Source organism: Phascolarctos cinereus, unplaced genomic scaffold, assembly GCF_003287225.1.
Source record: "Phascolarctos cinereus isolate Bilbo 61053 unplaced genomic scaffold, phaCin_HiC Scaffold_3;HRSCAF=262, whole genome shotgun sequence".
Lineage (NCBI taxonomy): Eukaryota > Metazoa > Chordata > Mammalia > Diprotodontia > Phascolarctidae > Phascolarctos > Phascolarctos cinereus.
This window is the reverse complement of record NW_027555736.1, coordinates 48,788,037-48,805,287: the sequence shown is the minus strand read 5'-3', so window position 1 is coordinate 48,805,287 and position 17,251 is coordinate 48,788,037. Positions and strand designations below refer to the sequence as shown.

At 44.2% G+C, this 17,251-nt stretch overlaps 2 protein-coding genes across 4 annotated transcripts in view; both read left to right on the top strand.

Annotated features, from left to right (window-relative positions):
• Positions 1-3,109, top strand: part of SIN3A (SIN3 transcription regulator family member A) — a 39,106-nt gene extending 35,997 nt beyond the window's left edge. The window contains 1 exon segment of the mRNA XM_020994564.1: positions 491-3,109. Coding sequence (XP_020850223.1) covers positions 491-721 — 231 coding nt within the window. The 3' untranslated portion in view covers positions 722-3,109.
• Positions 3,110-7,054: 3,945 nt separating this feature from the next.
• MAN2C1 (mannosidase alpha class 2C member 1) overlaps positions 7,055-17,251 on the top strand; it is a 36,062-nt gene continuing 25,865 nt past the window's right edge. Inside the window, exons 1-4 of one of the 3 annotated variants that reach the window (XM_078150816.1) lie at positions 7,055-7,224; positions 12,223-12,348; positions 14,502-14,625; positions 15,649-15,719. In XM_078150816.1, the coding sequence (XP_078006942.1) occupies positions 7,118-7,224; positions 12,223-12,348; positions 14,502-14,625; positions 15,649-15,719 (428 nt within the window). In that variant the 5' untranslated portion in view covers positions 7,055-7,117. The other 2 variants (XM_078150818.1, XM_078150819.1) reach the window with 2 other exon arrangements.

Here is a 17,251-nt window from a genome sequence, read left to right as displayed (position 1 = left end):
TAGTTTGAATCTGAGTCAGCGAATTGGGAAGCTGTTAATCAATTGAGCATTTTTTTAGTCATTGTTGTAGCCAGTACCCCATTGAGCAGTAATAACAAATGGAGACATTGCGAGGCACCTTGGAAAGTAAAATGCTTGGTTGAATAGTTAGTGAAAGTCCTCACTCCAGTTGACCTGAGCTGTGTCCAGAACTCTGGTCAGCATTTTCTGTTCTGATCTTGGATGTGAGTTTTTTTTGTTTTGTTTGGGTTTTTTTGTTTTGTTTTGTTTGGGGGGAGGTGAGGCAATCGGGGTTAAGTAACTTGCCCAGGGTCACACAGCTAGTAAGTGTTATGTGTCTGAGGCTGGATTTGAACTCAGGTCCTCCTGACTCCAAGGCCAGAGCTTTATCCACTGTGCCACCTTGGATGTGAGGTTTTTAAAAAGGGAAGGGTCAGCTTAATATTTGCAAAGGTTTGTGTGCTAACCTCATCTTTTACTTTCTTGGCAGTCTCATGAACGAGTTAGTAAGCGGCTGCACCAGCGGTTCCAGGCTTGGGTGGACAAATGGACCAAGGAACATGTAACCCGTGAAATGGCAGCTGAGACCAACAAGTGGCTGATGGGTGAGGGGCTAGAGGGCTTGGTGCCCTGCACTACCACCTGTGACACAGAGACCCTGCATTTTGTGAGCATTAACAAGTACCGCGTCAAATACGGCGCAATATTCAAGACACCATAACTCCCTAGGATGGACGTGTGGCGTGTGTGTCCCCGCGCATCAAGGGTTCAAGCACGATGCCTTTCAGACCTCACTGTGTCTCTGCAACATGGCCACCTGACTAGTGTGCAGCTGGTACAGCGTTTCCCCGGCGGGCTGAAGTTTGGCAACATGGATCCTTTTTAAACCTAAGTTGAGACTTCTATTTCCCAGGGGTCTGGGACTCCAGGGTGTTCCCTAGAAAGGGAGGGAGGGTCCCTGCTAAGGATGATGCAGGCATGGAAAAATGGTTTTGTTCACCCACCCCAGCGGTACTGAGCCCTCATTCCCCATGGCCTGGGCATTGAATGAGCAAACTGGACACTGTATGTGCGCGACTGGATGGGGTGCATTTGAGGAGATTGATAGGAAAGGACTTTTAGGTTCAGAGACATTCTAAACCATGAAGGCTCCCCCCTCCCCCCCCCAAAACCCAGATGTCGTTTTCTTTTGGTCATCCACGTCCATCCAGATCACCCGCAGGGTAACTGGACCCTGTAGTTTGGCTTTGGGAGCATCTTGTGGATTTGTTTCTTGATCGCCCTGCCTCTCATGCCTTCCTCTCTTGTCTTCTGGTCCCCAAGCTCCTGACTCACCAAGGTCAAATCAGTTGGTCCTTTTTAGCTCCAGTGGAACTGTTTTGTACCTGCTTGTTTACTAGTCTAGCCTAGTGCCATCCACCAGCTTTTCTCACACACACTCTTGCACACAGAGGAAGTTTTAACATGATTTCCCCCCCTCTTTTTTTTGTAAATGATGTACATACTGTCAATTTTTTTTTATTAAAGGAAATATGCTTTGATGTGCTAGCATAACTGTTCTAGCTTCTTGTGTACCACAGTACCGGGTGGCTTCAGATTTAGTCTTTACGAACAGATGTACAAGGCATTTAATACACTTTTTACCAAAGGGAGTTACCATTGTAGTGCTTTTGTGTGAAACTTTTCTCCCCTTCCCCCCTCTCCTTTTTGTAATAAATAAAGCTTGCTTCTTAATTTGAGAAAAACATTCTCAACCCCTGGTCCTGTTAGAAAGATACTGTTTAACACAGTTTTGTCAAATGCTACCAGTTCATTGGCTTAAATCCCAAAGAGGGAAATGTAATTTTTGTTTCAAATGGTCCAAACTAGGACATACAACAAAGCAGCTCAAGCAGCCTATTTCCAATGTAAAATTTCTCTCTTTTTAAAATTTAGAATGAAACTTGATTCTTTTGGTTAACTCTTGCCTCTGCTTTGTCTTCCAGTTTAAAAAAACAAAACAAAATGCCACTTGGGGGAAGCTGTCAAGCTGTGCCATTTGGTTGTGTTCATTTATTTTTTCCTTCTCAGTACTGGGGAGTGGGGAGAGAGGGTGAACATCTTAAGTACCAAACTAGTATTTCAAAGAACTTTCTTGAGTATGCGTGTTTGTGCCCACGAGTATTTTTTGTGTTGTGTGTGTGTGTGTGTGTGTGTGTGTGTGTGTGTGTGTGTAGGTAAGGAGTGCTTGTATATAAATGGGGCCAGGGAGTTAGAGAAATTTTGTGATAAAATTCGTTAGCCAAAATCACTAACGGGGATATATATTTTTGTAATTATAGAAGTTTAAACCTGTAATAATGGCAGGTGAGTGATTGGGATTTTTGAAGTGATCAGCCTGGACTTCTGAGCCAAGTTCCACACAAACACTCTAGCACCTGGCTAGGGTGCTTTAGTATTTGTGTGACTCACCATCCTGGCCCTGGAGCTTAACAATCCTCCAAGAAGTAAACTGCTGGTGGGCAGTTCAGAATAGGAGACAGGCCTCTCTGTGCACATGAGACTTTTCTGTTTTTATTTTATTTAAAACATCTTTTGTCTTAAAAATGTGGACAAGGGGTGCAGGTGGAAAGAAGATGAAGCGGATCCACAGTGTGGAAGAAACAGCCCTTCCCTAAATGCCTCGTCTGGTGGAAAGGTTTGAGAAACAGACCTGGATTCTGTTGGGGGTGGACTGGAGAGCCTCCTGCAGAGAGAACAGAAGGGTGGTCCAGGGAGGGGGAAGGTGGTGGTGCAGATGATCATCAGAAATGGCTTGGAATAAGGCCCTACATCTACTCAGGAAGGCTGCTTTGGGGATGTGGTATCCCCCACACCTCTGATTTTTTTTATAAGAACATTTTATTTTTAAATATGTAGATAAACATAAGGAGGCCTTGTGCAAGCAGGGGTGGGTAATACACTTAACTTTTTCATTCCTCCTGATGTCTGACATTGGAGCTCCAAGCTCTGTTCCCAGCCTGTAAGATAGCAAAATTTTCTTTTTATTTTAAATCGCTTTTTGTATACTGTAATGTGACTTTGGCCACCTTTCCGTGTGATTTCTATAAAAAAAATGTTGTAAACTTGACTGTAGTGCAGTATTTCCATTAAAATATCAGGGCTAAGTGTGGTGTATATATATATTTTTTTCTTCTGGTTTCCCAGTAGGGAGAAAAAACTACCTTCATTTCAGTTCAAGTGAAGATGAAGTTGGAGGTTTGTATGGAAAAGCTTGCCCTTGATTGGCCATTTCCATTCCTAGACATCCTTATTAATTCTTCTGGTTAGGGAAACATAATTGTTTATGTAATATGTATCTAATGTCATATTTGGAATTCCTTAGAATTTCAAACTCTTGTTTTCTGGTCTTGGTTAGGAGCTGGACACACACCTCCCCACCCACCCGGAAAAAATACACTTCATAGAAATCAGAAGAATGAATCCAGTTTGTTGCAGAGAAATGCATCCTCCCGCTCCCCATTCACACATGGAGGGGGTGAGGACCAAGAGATCAGCTTTGTTTAAAATACCTTTGTTTCAGCAAATCAAGGAAGAGGTTACTTTTTCTAGTGAAAAACCTGCATTACTTAAAAACATATGATTTTCATGAGTATGGCTACTTCTGTTGAAGCAAAGGGGTCTTCTTGAGTTTTGATGTTTAAAAAAATGACCACCTAGTGGCCAGCTTTCATGAACTGATGCCACTTGGTCTGTCAGCAGCCTGGACCATGCTCACAGTCCATTTTGGAAGGACTTGTCAGAGGTTGCACTCGTTTAGCCACAAAAAAAACCAGATCAGTTCCATGCCTTGGTTGGGGGTGTTAACGAAACACTTTTCTAAAATGAAGAAAAGATTTGTTGGACAAAGAATGAAAATTGGATATACCAGGTATAGTATGTTGCTTGAAATAATGTGGGAAATGATGAGGTGTGCTGCAAACTTAGGTGGAATATTATTCAAGCCTATCTACAGACCATATGTTTAGCATTACTTCATCTGTTTTGCGCTGTGTTTATTTCATAACACCATCCATACATAGATAATACACTATAACAGACAAGATGTCGTTTCTGAGCTATCAGGTACCAGACACTTGTTACAGGTACTGTTGTGCATTTAACCTTGGTGGAGAGGTGTTCTCATCTTCAAGTGTATCCACAAGCCTGTCATTGCCATCAGTACCTAGCATAGGAACTTAGATTTGAGATTTAGAATTAAAAGTGTGGGGAGCTGGAAAGGACCTTAAATATCTCCTACCCCTTTTTCAAAAGATGAAACAGGATTAGATGAAGTAACTAATTATTGGGTCATTCACATCTGTTTAGTGACAGAGTAGGGGCTAATCCAGGCTTGGCATAAAACATCTATACCACTCTTTTACTTAAAGACCTTAACTGCCTAGTTGACCTTAAAACTATCTCCTGGCACTGCCCTCCTCCCAGACACTAATATAAAGAAAAAGCTGCCCAAGAATAGATTTTCATTTTGTGCCCCTTCTCAAATTTTCAACCTTTGACCTTTGTAAAACTAAAATAAGTAGCCAGAGAAGCCAGGACAACTTAGAAGGACCTCTTCCTAGAGACTGGTATACTTTAGTGGAAGAGAGTATGAGGTATGGGTCAATATACCTGCCCAGGGCATTCAAATACTTCCTGAACTTAGACCATTTTACTACAACTCTCAAGTTCCTCATCTGTGGAATAAGAATGCTTTTAATCCCTGCCTCTCTCTGTGGGGATGTCATGAGGGACAAATGAGATCATGGATTGGAAGGTATCCTGCAAATAGCAGATACTGTTACAGAAGGTGATGCCCTTAGAGCTTTAGGTGGCATGTGTTACAAATGCTGTGTTCCACAAAGCCTTAAAGCTGGGGGGAGGACAGAGAAATACATCCCTTACTTAGTATACCAAGACTTTCCACTTTTGACCTGACACAACCTTAGGATTTTAAGGAATCTTCCTGGTCACCTAGGCCATTCTTACCCAACAGAACAAGAAGCCTTTCTATATCACTACAGATGGAGGGTTTTGTCTAGACAGAACATTAGCTATCTCACACCATTCTTGTATTGGAGAGTTCTGATTATTCCGAAGGTCATTTTTGACATTGGTAATGCAGAAAACAAGCTATTCTGCCCTTTTAATCCTTCTTACCCTCTGGGACCCCATGGAATGGCTCTAAACACACATTTTGAAGACAAATTCAGTGTAAACCAGGCCCTTCCTCTCTCCCTCCCTTTTCCCACCATTTAACCTCAAACTTTAACATTGTCATCTAGTGTTGTACAGTAGAAAGAATGCAAGATTTGGATTTGGAAAAATCTGGATCTAGATGGCTAGTTTTGTGTGAGAAATTCTGGTTCCTTCAAGCTCTAAGCCTAGAATTCCAAGAAATGAGAAAGATCATCCCTGCCCTTTCCATCTCACAGAGGAACTGCGAGGACATACTACCTCACTGCCCATTGCTCCTGTGAAAGCTGGCCTTCCAGCTTGTCCACATCCTCTTGCTGTGTGGATCAGAAGATGATGGTGTCTCTACAACAAGAGATTCCTTTCTCCCAGCCCCTATTCCCTACTTTTTGGGTTACTGACATCTTACTCTTACTCTGAAATCCCCAGTCCCTCCTGCCCTGAAGATGACATGTTTACAATCAAAGGTTTCTTCCTCCCCATCCACAACCTTGTGGATCCCATACATTCCATACTTGTATCTTAACTCTGAAACCACCTGAATAACTGAGTCATTTGACTCCCCAGCTTTGACAGAGCCTAAGAAGAGAAAGAGGGATTCCAGTTTTTAATCCAGTTTTAAAGCCAATGGTATAGTTGAGCAGCTGACAGGTTCCAACAATGTAGCAGCTTGAGGATCCGATGCCCTCATCTTATGTGTGAGAAAACCCAAACCTGGAGGTGAAAATGAACCCTGGCCCATGGGCTCTGGCTGGAGACTGAAGGAAATGTACATTTCTTGGACAACAGGAGGGGAGGTCCTGCAAAAAGCCTGTGTGTCTGTGTGGTGGAGATCTGGTGGGCAAGTTAGATGATGCAACCTTACTGCTCTGAATTCTGGAAGAAAACAACCTAGCATTTAAGATAGGCCCTGCTGTAAGCACAGGGAGAACGAGAAGTCAAAGGGCTTCTTAAAGAGTGAGCCAGCCCTCTTAGTGCCCATAAAAACAAGAGATTCAGACAAATTCGTTTGGTAACTATATAATGCTTTGTACCTTAAGAAACTTTTCAGCATGGCCTCCTGGAAAATGAATTGGACTTAGCAGGAAGAAGAGATTTGGATCCCACCTTTGGACCTTACTAATTGAGTACAACATGGGCAAGTCACGTCAATCAATCCGTTATCAAGCGCTTAATCTGTGCCAGGCACTTGGGATACAAAAAAGAAGCAAAAAAGAGTCCCTGCTTTCAAGTAGCTCACCATCGAATGGGCATACGAAGAAGCTGTATACATGGTACGTGGGAAATAATTAGCAGATGGAATGAAATAGTGAACAATTAATTATAAGGGAAATAGGAAATACGGGGGTCGGGGAAGGCTTCCTATGGAGAGACCAGCCCCGTCGTGGTGCCTCGGTTCCCAAAGGATGCCGTAGAGAAGTCCCTTCAAGAGTCACCCACTCTTTGGTTTCGGGTTAACGTCCATCGCGAATCCGCTGCCTGGGGTCCGAGCCGGGGTCCCACCTGCCCAGCTCCACCCGCCTCGATGGGTGGGAGGTGGACAGCAGACCGCGCATGACCCGGGGGGGGGGAGCGGGTTCGCGCTTCAACGAAAACGCACCTGGTCGCTAATTCGCGGGCGATGCTCCCACGCGTGCACCGAAGGGCTCGGGGCTTTTAGGGCGGGGTAGCAAGGAGGCCCCGAGACTAGTGGCTCCCCCGTCCCCGGGTCCTACCATCTACGAGCAGCACCCAAGTGGCGGCGACTCATCCAGGCCGGAGCCAGGTAGGACCGGCCTGGGCGGGGCGAGGTGCTCGGAACCTTTCGGGTAGCACCGCCCCCTCCCGCCCGCGCATGCGCCCCTCCACCCCCCCGCCGCTGAGCGGAAGGAGCCGGCTGACGGCGGCCATTGCTGCAGCTGCGATGGCGGCGGCCCCGGCCTTGGTGCTGAAGCACCGGCGCACCACCTTGGAGCGGGTGGAGAAGTTCCTGTCGCCCACTTACTTCACCGACTGCAACCTGTGGGGCAGGTGAGGGCCCGGGCGGACGGTCCGAGGCCGGGAAGACCCAAGCGGGCTCCGGCCTCCCCTTCCGGGGCGGGGGAAGGCTCCTGCCGTACCCCCCCCACCCCTCCGGGGCGCCCAAGAAATTCGTGTTGTCTCGGAGCTATTTCCGCCTAACGACCCGGCTGCCGGTGACGTCAGAGCCGTCACGCCCCGCCCCCTCTCCAGGAGGGGCGGGGGAGCGCTGAGGCCCTAAGAGAAGGGAAGGCGCCGAGCCGGGACTGTGACCACAGCCAGGCCGGGACGCGGGGCTGGGGGCGGGGCGCCGCGTCACTGCTGCCGGCCTTAGTTTCTCCATCTGTAGAGCGCTGGGAGGTCCAGGCTTCCCACCCCATTGCGGTGTCCGGCCTCCGCCAGGCATCTCCCCACCTCTGACCTGGCGTCCTTCTGTGGTCGCGGGATCCTGCCCGTAGACCTGGAGGGGGCTTTAGAGGGCATCAAGGCCAGCGCAGAGCTTAAATTCCATGTCCTTGGTCACACCAGCGGCGGGCAGAGCAAGGCTTGGAGCCGGGGTCCTGCCTCGTGGCCCCTTCTGAATCAGGGGCACCGACGAAGACAACGGTAGAGCCAAAAGCGGGCTGGGAAACCATCTAGTCTGATGGTTTCCAACAATTTTTGTTCCAACCGGTTTCAACCAAAACATCGTGTTGTTAACCCCATGGATAACTAATATACTGCTCATAATTTTCTTTTAAGATTTCTTCAACAAGCACTTAAAATAACCACAATCCTAACTTTGGCCCAGAAAAGCTCCAAATTAAAATTTACGTTATGTAATGATTAAATATAAAATTTCATTCCACCTATAATTATCAAAACTCTAAATATAAAATTATAAAGTGATTACTACATAAGGTACCATTAAGGAATTTTTAGCTTGAATACCTCTTACAACCTTGCAAACCTGTAGTGAACCACTAAATGGATGGGTCCAACTGTCTTGGCTCCCATCCCAAGGGTTTGGCATTAAGCAAAGCAGTAATAGTAACTTATAATTCTCAGTATTGTAGCATTGACAGTGCTTTATGACTATCTCATTTCATTGGGCATCATGACAACTCTGAGGAAGGCATCACAATTATTTTCTCCTCTTTATATTTCAGTACTTGACCAGATCCATGATGTCGTTGATACAGATATGCCCATCAAAGACAAAGAACGTCACTGGCCCATGCTTTCTCATTCTGTGGCTTGCTTTCATATTCTCCCACAGATTTTCCATGGGCGCCATACCCAACATGTTCAGGGCCTTCCTTTAGGTACTTTCACATTCTGTGAACTTTAGTTCCGCACTCCAGCTGTCTGGTTGTCATCCCTTGCTCTGGATCCATGATGAACAAACAGCCTGTTTCCTTTGTTGGTCATTCATGTTCTGCATGATAGCTTTACCTGTCTTCTGACACGTACTTGTTTATTGTTCCTGCTCTGCTGTGAACTTACACCTATGGCTCATGTCTCTGTGGCGTTTTGGACTATGCATAGCGTTGATTGTTCAGACATGGTTCTATTCCATGGAGAGGCAGCATCTGTGGTAGAGAGTGACAGACTTGGAGTCAGGCAAGCTCTGACTTAAAATCACAGGCTTATTTTTTTCTTCTGTAAAATGAGGATGATAAAACCTCTTGTGCCAACCATACAGGCTGTTGTGAGGATTCAAATGAGACAAGTTTGTGAAAGTACTTCACAAACTCTAAAGCACAATATCAATTATTCTTATTTCATGATGTGCATGAGCTCTAAAGCATCAGTGGAAGAGTCTTGGGGTTAAAACGATAGGTTTTGGATTATTGGGAAGGCCTCATGGTACAGTGGAAAGACTACTAAATTTGGCATGAGAGGACCTGGCTCTACCACCATCTGCTTTGTGAATTGGGGCATGTCAGTAAATTTTCCTGGACTGGTTTTCCTCATCCACAAAATAAATAAATAGGGGATGGAGTGGATGGGAGGAATTAAACTAAGTGACCTTGAAGGTCTCTACCACCTCCAAATTTGTGATTTTATGAGAGCACTGTACAATTTCCCAAAAGCAGTCCAGTATAATCTCTGTCTCTGTCTCTCTCTTTTTTTAAAAGTAACTTCTGAGTCCATTTCGTTGCCCCAATCCTGGGTCTGTCCATCCAACTGCATGTTATGAGTCAGGCAATGAGTGGTCTTCATCAAGTTGGTTTTTCCTGTACACACTGTTAAGGTGAACTCTTTTCAGGAGCTGGGGATCTCATTTAAGAGGCTTTGTAGCTTCCAGTGATTTCATATCACCCACAGAAAGAAGAATCTGAAAGAGCTCACTATCCATACAAATGTCCTCTTCTCTTTGGACTTTGTATTGAACATTCTCCATGACAGGGGACATGATTTTGTCCAGGAGATTTCTTTCCAGTTTTGTGTCTTGTTGGCGTTGATAGTCAGAGGATCCTTAAGCAAAGTTATTTTTGTTGTTGCTTCTTCAAGGAATCTTGTATAACCTTAACATAGAAATAAGTGACACCTTGGGGAGGAAGAACATTTAAGGCTATATTTTGCTCTACTGAAACATACTTTTTAATTGACAAACACAATGGGATCTTATATTCTCGCATTCTGGCTTATATTTTTTGTATTATTTGTGTGACTGATGATATCTGCTGTAGAATATCGTTTATAAAAGCCTACTTCTGGGGGCAGCTAGGTGGCATAGTAGATAGAGCACCAGCCCTGAAGTCAGGAGAACCTGAGTTCAAATCCAGCCTCAGACCAAACACTTGACACTTACTAGCTATGTGACCCTGGGCAAGTCACTTAACCCCAATTGCTAACAAAACATAACAAAAAAAAAGCCTACTTCTCATATTTGAATCAAGAATACCCTTGATATATGTGTAGATAATATTCACAAAGATTTTATCTAGATGAGAAAGTAGGCATGTAGGTCAGTGATTATTGATGACAGTATCAAACTTGATTTTTTTCCCCCAGTCATTCAGTATCTTCCCCTTTTTCAGATCCCTCAAAAATTAATCCTTCAGCATTCTCAAAAGTATGTTGCTTCCAGAATGGATTTCCTCTCTGGTTACCTGGTCTGGTCCAGCTATTCTTCATATTTTTGTCATAGGATTATAAGGTCCTAAACTTAGAACTGAAAGTAATTTACAGGCTAGGGTGAGTGGGATCCAGCTCATATTGGCTCACAAGAGCTGGTTATTAAATTTCAATTCAATAAACATTCACTAAGCACCAGCTATGTGCTAGGCACTGTGCTAAGTGCTGGGGATGCAAATAAGAAAAAGACAGCCCCAACCCTCAGGGAGCTTACAGCCTATTAGGGGAAGACAGTACACAAAAGGAAGCAGAAAAGGGGCTAAAAAAGAAAAAAAGCACCTCGAGGTATCTGATGCTGGGGGCTTGATGTTCTGTGGAACTGAAACCAAGCTGAGCTGCTGATGGAAAGTGGAGAGTTACCTGGGAAAGTTCTGACAGCTCAGAGCCCTCTGTAAGGAAAGGCTTTGGGAAGAGTTTGTTGCTCTACCCTTCAGCTCTCCAGTCAGGGAGGAGAAGCAACTGAGGGAGTGGCGAAGGTGTTGTGTATCAAAGACTGAGTCAGTCTGCATAGGGATGAGATTTCAGGAGATCACCTTAGCCTAGGGGAGGTAATTCCCAAAAGGGAAAACTAAGTCAAGGCACTGATGGGTAATGGAGAATTACCTGAAAAACGGCACATTTTCAGTGTGGGCATGCATTTATTATACCTTGGAAATCAGCAAATGCTACAAATCAGAGCTTGAGTTATTGTTTTATTGATTGTCTAGACTTAAGAAAGTGATGGAAACAATAATGAGGATGAAACTTAATAGTGTGTCAAGTATACATTTGTTTCCCCAGACAGCTAGTCACAAAGTAGTTACTAGCACTTCCCTACTTCTAGATCATCTTATCAACCCCCTTATTTGACAAATGAGTCCCAAAGAGGTTTGGTGATTGTCCATAAATGGCAGAGCCAGGATTCAGTGACAGCTCATCTGACCTGAACTCCAGTGTTCTAAACACTCTACCAGACTGCCTTCTTTGGTACCATTTCCCTTTCCTCAGTCCAAATGTGGTATTAGCACTGTCACTAATAAAGATAAGAATTTGTTACCTAAATGGTTCCGTTCTCATTTGTTGTCTTCTAGATCCATTTTTCAGTGCTCTTGGGATGATCTGTCTTAATTTGGTCTTATGCCAACTTTTCATCAAACTTTTTTTTTCCCCGAGGATCAAAATGAGTGCCTGGCATAGAGTAGACACGGAATCCTTGCTTATTCCCTTCCTATTACCTCTATAATGTCTCACTTTTCTGAGATGATTCTGTTCATAACCTTCTACCATTTTCCTTTGTATAGTTGCACAAATGAATTTATATTCTAAATTACTGTTGTCCTTGGCTTCCATGTTCTCTTCTTGGCAAGGAGATTGATAACCGCACAAAGGAAAATGGAGGAAATTGAAGAGGTTAAGACACTTGGCCAGGGGTCACACAGCTAGTCAATGTTTGAGGTAGGCTTTGAACTCAGCTCTTCCTGACTCCAAATCCAGTACTCCATCAACTGAATTGAATTTGATGGTCCTCTCTATACTTACCTGAGACAGCAAGCATGTTGTGTTATCTGGTCTATATTCTTAATCTTGCTAGGATGATAGGATCTGCCAGAGTTGAGTACCCATGGTAACTATCATGTCAGAATGAGGCATCAGAGTAGGTCTTTTGTCCTAACTTTATAGGTAAGGAAACAGTGTTAGAGAGGTGAAACGCAAGCGTTCAGTGCTCATTTCTACCACACCCCTTCCTGTGCATGAATGTGCACGGGATTGTTTGGAGAGGGGACTTCTGTGCATGTGCCCCCATTCCCTTGCACTCTTGTCAGAGCTGTAAAGAGCTCTGAATTTTATACAGGCTCATAAACTTTTGATTACATACATACATGCATATATTTGTGTTTCCCTTCCCAGGCTCTATGGAGACAGTTGCCCTGTGACTTCATTGTCTTGCTTCATGACTCCGGAACAGATGCCATATGAACAGGCCATTCAGCAAAACTTCCACACGGTCAGAGTTGGTGATACCTTTGGACCCACGTAGGTAACACGGGGTTTGGGGACAAGGCCAGGTGGGGAAAACATTTTAAAAAATCAAAACCAACTAGTGGAGCATACAGTAAGCCCCTCTTCCTCTAGTGAGGATGAAGAATAATGGAGAAAAAATAGAGGAATTTGAGAAGGTGCACTTTATGTCTTTGATTATCTGTTGGTTAGAACATAGGTCATAGAATCATAGATTTAGGGCTAAGATGGACTTAGAGATCATCTAGTTCATTTTTGAGTTTTATATATGGGGCCTGTAACAGTGCCTTGCACATAGCAGGTGCTTATTAAGTGTTTATTTAATTGAAGTGAATTTTCCTGATGAGGAAACAAGGCCAGAGAGGGCAAGTGATTTGTGCTGGGTCACACGGATGGCTGAGCTGACATCCAAATTCTCATTAGAGAATTAGAATTAGAACCTGTGACTGTAAAGGATCCATTTAGTCCATCAGGTTAAGCACCTTACCTGATGCATGAGTCCCATCTAGAGCTTCTCATACCCAGTCCCTCACAAATCAACCCATTTGAGTATTAGGCAATTCTAATTGTTAGGAAGTTTTTCTTTATATCAAACTGAAATCTGTCTCCCTATTATTTCTCCTGATTGTTCCTAGTTTAGCCATCTAGAGGCACCCAGAACATGTCTAATCTCACCACCCTATGAGAACCTTTCCAATATTTGGAGACAGCAATCTTCTCCAGGCTAAATATTGTTGGGTCCTTTAGACATGCCTGCATGCTCTACATGCCTGATCTCCCAGTTCTGTTCTGTTAGCTCCCAATTGCCCCTGGCTACTTCCCACCCTTAATCCTATCTAGACCCCATTCTCCCTAGGCCATATGTTCCAGGTCCCTGGCTTTCTGTTCGCCCCAGCTTACTGGCCACTCCCTTTCAGATCTTCCTTAGACCCCTCCTCCAGTCACTCCAAACTACTTGGTCACTCCTAGATCCCTCCCATAGTCTTTCTGTATATAAGGTCCATCTTGTCTCCATTAAGAGTTCAGATTCCTTAAGAACCTAGCCAAGGCTCACAAACGTTCAGATTCCTTAAGAGTCTGGCTAATATGGCAGATCTTTAATAAACCTTGTCTCTGGCTGAAAAAAAAAAGGCAAAGGATTCTTTCTTGCTTATTCTGTCCCGTTAGCACAGATTTTAGTGTTACAGACTTAGTGATTCCACACTTCTCATACCCCTGAGACCACCACAGCTGCATCTATAGCACTTTTTTTAAGCCACTTCCAGAGAAGCCCCATGGCAATCACTTTTGACCTCAGAAAATGAGCACAGACTTAGTAGGTGTACTTGTTTTATATCTGATCTTCTGTCAGTCCAGTAATGACCCCAGACAGTTTGCCTGTCCAAATGCTATCAATTGTTCAAGGCTCAGGAGCCATCTTAAATGTCTTCTTTATCCATCATAGCATTCAACACAATCCCACAGCCCACACCTACTCCCACATCAACCTTCATTCATATTCTTGCCTCAAATTTTCTTCCTCTTTTGTGTGCTTTGTCAGTCTGGTGAAGCCTATGAACTTCTCAGAATCTTGTTTCCAAGCACGTGTGTGTGTGTGTGTGTGTGTGTAATTACAAAGGAAAGCAAAGGTTAGTGAAAATAAAGATGTCACTTTTTTCCCTTCCACTGAATTCTCTCTGTGCCTTAATTTCCTCACCGCTCCTTCTCCCAATCTTAAGCCTTCAAGGCCCACCTCAAGTCTTAGCTCCTCTAAGAAACCTTCTAGGGCTACTTCAACTAAACTCATTAGGCAGAATCTGGTCCTTATCATGCACTCCACACTTTAGCATTTGACTGTTTTCTAGTTGTTTTGTGTGTGAATCTTCTCTACTTAGTGACACTAGAAAGAGAACTGTCTTTGACTTTTTTATTTGTCCTTCGCAGTACCCAACCAGCCCTAGAACACACTTAATAAATCCTTGGTGATTGTACTGACCTGATATGGTAAACTCCTTGAGAGTGAAGTTTACTGGCTTTTCCTCCATACTCTGCAGTCTTGATTTCATTGTGCCTGGAAGAGAGGCAGGCTTCTATTGACAATTTAATTGAAATTGACTTTCTGTTTCCCAAGCCAAAGCCCCTTGGCCTTGTGCTGTCTCACCCTGGCCTCCCCTTTGTGTCTCTTGTAGATGGTGGACCTGCTGGTTCCGAGTGGAGCTGACTCTCCCCAGAACTTGGATGAATCATGAAATTCACTTTCTCTGGGAGAGTGATGGAGAAAGCCTGTTGTGGAGGAATGGGGAACCAGTCCAGGTGAGACAGCAAATACGAATCCTTCCTAGGCTTGTTTATGCAACTGAATACCACCAAAGGAGACTTTAAAGTTCCTGTTTCTAAAGAACATGGGAACTGGGAGGCCCAGAAGACTTGCCAGTATCCTCCTTGGTGGGGAATGGTCTGGATTTTTTGCCCTGTGGTTCTTAAGACTCTGGAATGCAATCACTTTTTAAACACCATTGCTGTAACTGGCCCTCCCCAGACTAGGAAGTTAGGGAACTCATTGAGTTCAAGATTGGAACATGGGGTGGCTCAGAGCTGTAGGTTCTGTATCCAGGCCTGCCTCTGACCTAGATGTTTCCTAGATGCTTACCCTAGATGTTTCCTGAAAGTCATATGCTGACTTTCCTTCTCTAGTCTCCAGGTCTCTGCTCCTTGACTGTAATTGTCCTTAGAGGAGTAATGACTACAAACAATTGTGTGTTGTCTTGATCAGTTAACATAGTAATTGGTCTTTTGCTTGTGTATAACCCTTTGACTTTTCAAAGGTTTCAGAACTGCTCCTAAATAGTTATCCTATTTGATTCTCATAACCTTCCTGTGAGATACGTAGGCCTGGGAGTAATTTTCCCATTTTATGGATGGAAAAACTAAAGACCCAAACCAGTTAAGTGACTTGCGGGTCTCACAGAAAATCAGTAGCAGATTTGGAACTAGAGCAAAATTCTCAAAATTCCTGGGCCAGGGTTCTTCCTATCATACTACCCTTTAGACAGGCCAGTTGGTTTCCTTCTAATAAACTCTTACTTTTAAAGAGGTGGAATTTTGCTGCTTGGAGGGCAGGTTAAATAGTTAAGGAGACTGTGTGCATAGGTTCCTTGTAGCCACAGCCCCTGACGCCTGAGAACTATTGTTCTAGAGTTGGAGAAAAGATGGATGGAAACACCCTATGGGGATAGGTGATAAAAGGACTCCCAGTCACATCTGGGCCCCTGTCCAGTCATCTGCCTAAGTTGGGAGCTGGGGGGACTCAGGACCAGATCTCTCCTCCCCACTCAGGGTTTGACCAAAATGGGTGAGAAGACCAGCTACATCCTGACTGACAAGATGAAGGAAGGAGATCCCTGGAGGCGAGTGTGAATCCCTTGGAGGGAGGGAGGGAGTGCCTGAGGGATCGGCCCACAAAAGCAGTGAAGCTGATGGAGTTTGGGGTTTGACATTGCCAGGTAGGACTGGAATACCAGCTAGTTGAAGTTATGATAAACCTACATGGGCACAAATGAACACACATGCCTCCATCTGCATGCACAGCAATGCCAACCAAATTAAAATTTCTTCAGAAATCTTCAGGTTATCTAAACTTTTCTCATTACCTACAAAATAAAATTAGATTGCTTAGCTGGGCATGGAGGGCCCTCTGTGCGCTTTCTCCAGCCAGTGTTTCCAGACTTATTTCCTACTACTCATCTTCACCTACTCTGCATTGCCAGACTGTAGACAACTAGCTATTCACCAAATCCATGCTGCTATCCACTTCTTTACATGTGTACACATCATGCCTTGAGCCCGAAATGAACTTTTTCCACATCCATCCGACTGTCCAAATAATTTCCTTCCTTAAAGGCTGCATCAGGCACCACCTCTTCAGCAAGGTCTTCCTGATTTCCTTAGCTACAGGTGCTTGCTACAATTTCTCGTGCCTCTCTGGCCTCCTCTGTAGTTTTGTTGTTTTTTTTTTTTTATTCTCACTTTTAGTATTCCCTGTAGGTTTCAATCCCCTGCTAGATTGTAAATTTGCTGGAGCAGAGACTGGGAACATAGAAGGCTCTTCATGAGTATCTGTTAATTATATTTGTAATACAGTGTGGGAGCCACACACAGCCGTCCCTTCAATCAGGCAGACAATGAGCAAGCATCCATCAAGGACCTGCTGTGGTCCAGACAGCTGGATGGTCTGTGACTCAGATAATTGAGAAATGGGCTCGATTGTTAGGCCAACATAGAACAGGCCACTACCTGTGCCAATGAGCATAGCGAGGACGAGCAGCCAGAAAACTCACTAGTTAGGCCTCTGTGCACAGTTCTGTTCTCAAGGCCGCTTATTTGTTTAATCAGTGCTATCTATTTTGGTCACATGAAAATGTCTGAGTCTTGATTCCTAGTCTAAAACATGAAACTCATGAAACCCAAACATACTTGTGCAATACTGACTAGCTTGCTAGAATGTAAGTTTCTTGGGGGTAAAGACCAAGTCTTATCTAAATGATCTGTCTCGGCATCTAGCACGGTGTATTTCACACAGTTGGGGTCTGTTGAATTGAATTAAAATACAGAGGTTTTTTCTTTTTTTGGAGGGAAGATGAGTAGTCATTTAAGCAGCCACTGAGGCAGGTACTTCAGACTTCAGTGGGACTGTGACCTCATCCATACGGGCTCTTTCTATAGATAGATGGCTCACAGTTGATTCAGACCAGCTCATTTGTTTGACTCTTGTCCATGTCCTCCCATAAATCTTCCATAAAGAATCTATCCAACTGCTACAGCTTTACTTCCTTTCTTTTAGCATTCCATAGCTTCTAGTGCCAAACTTGGACTTTCTCTTCATTAACCCTCCCTCTGGTTATATGACTGACTCACTTCCTGTTCTGGTCATGTATTTCTT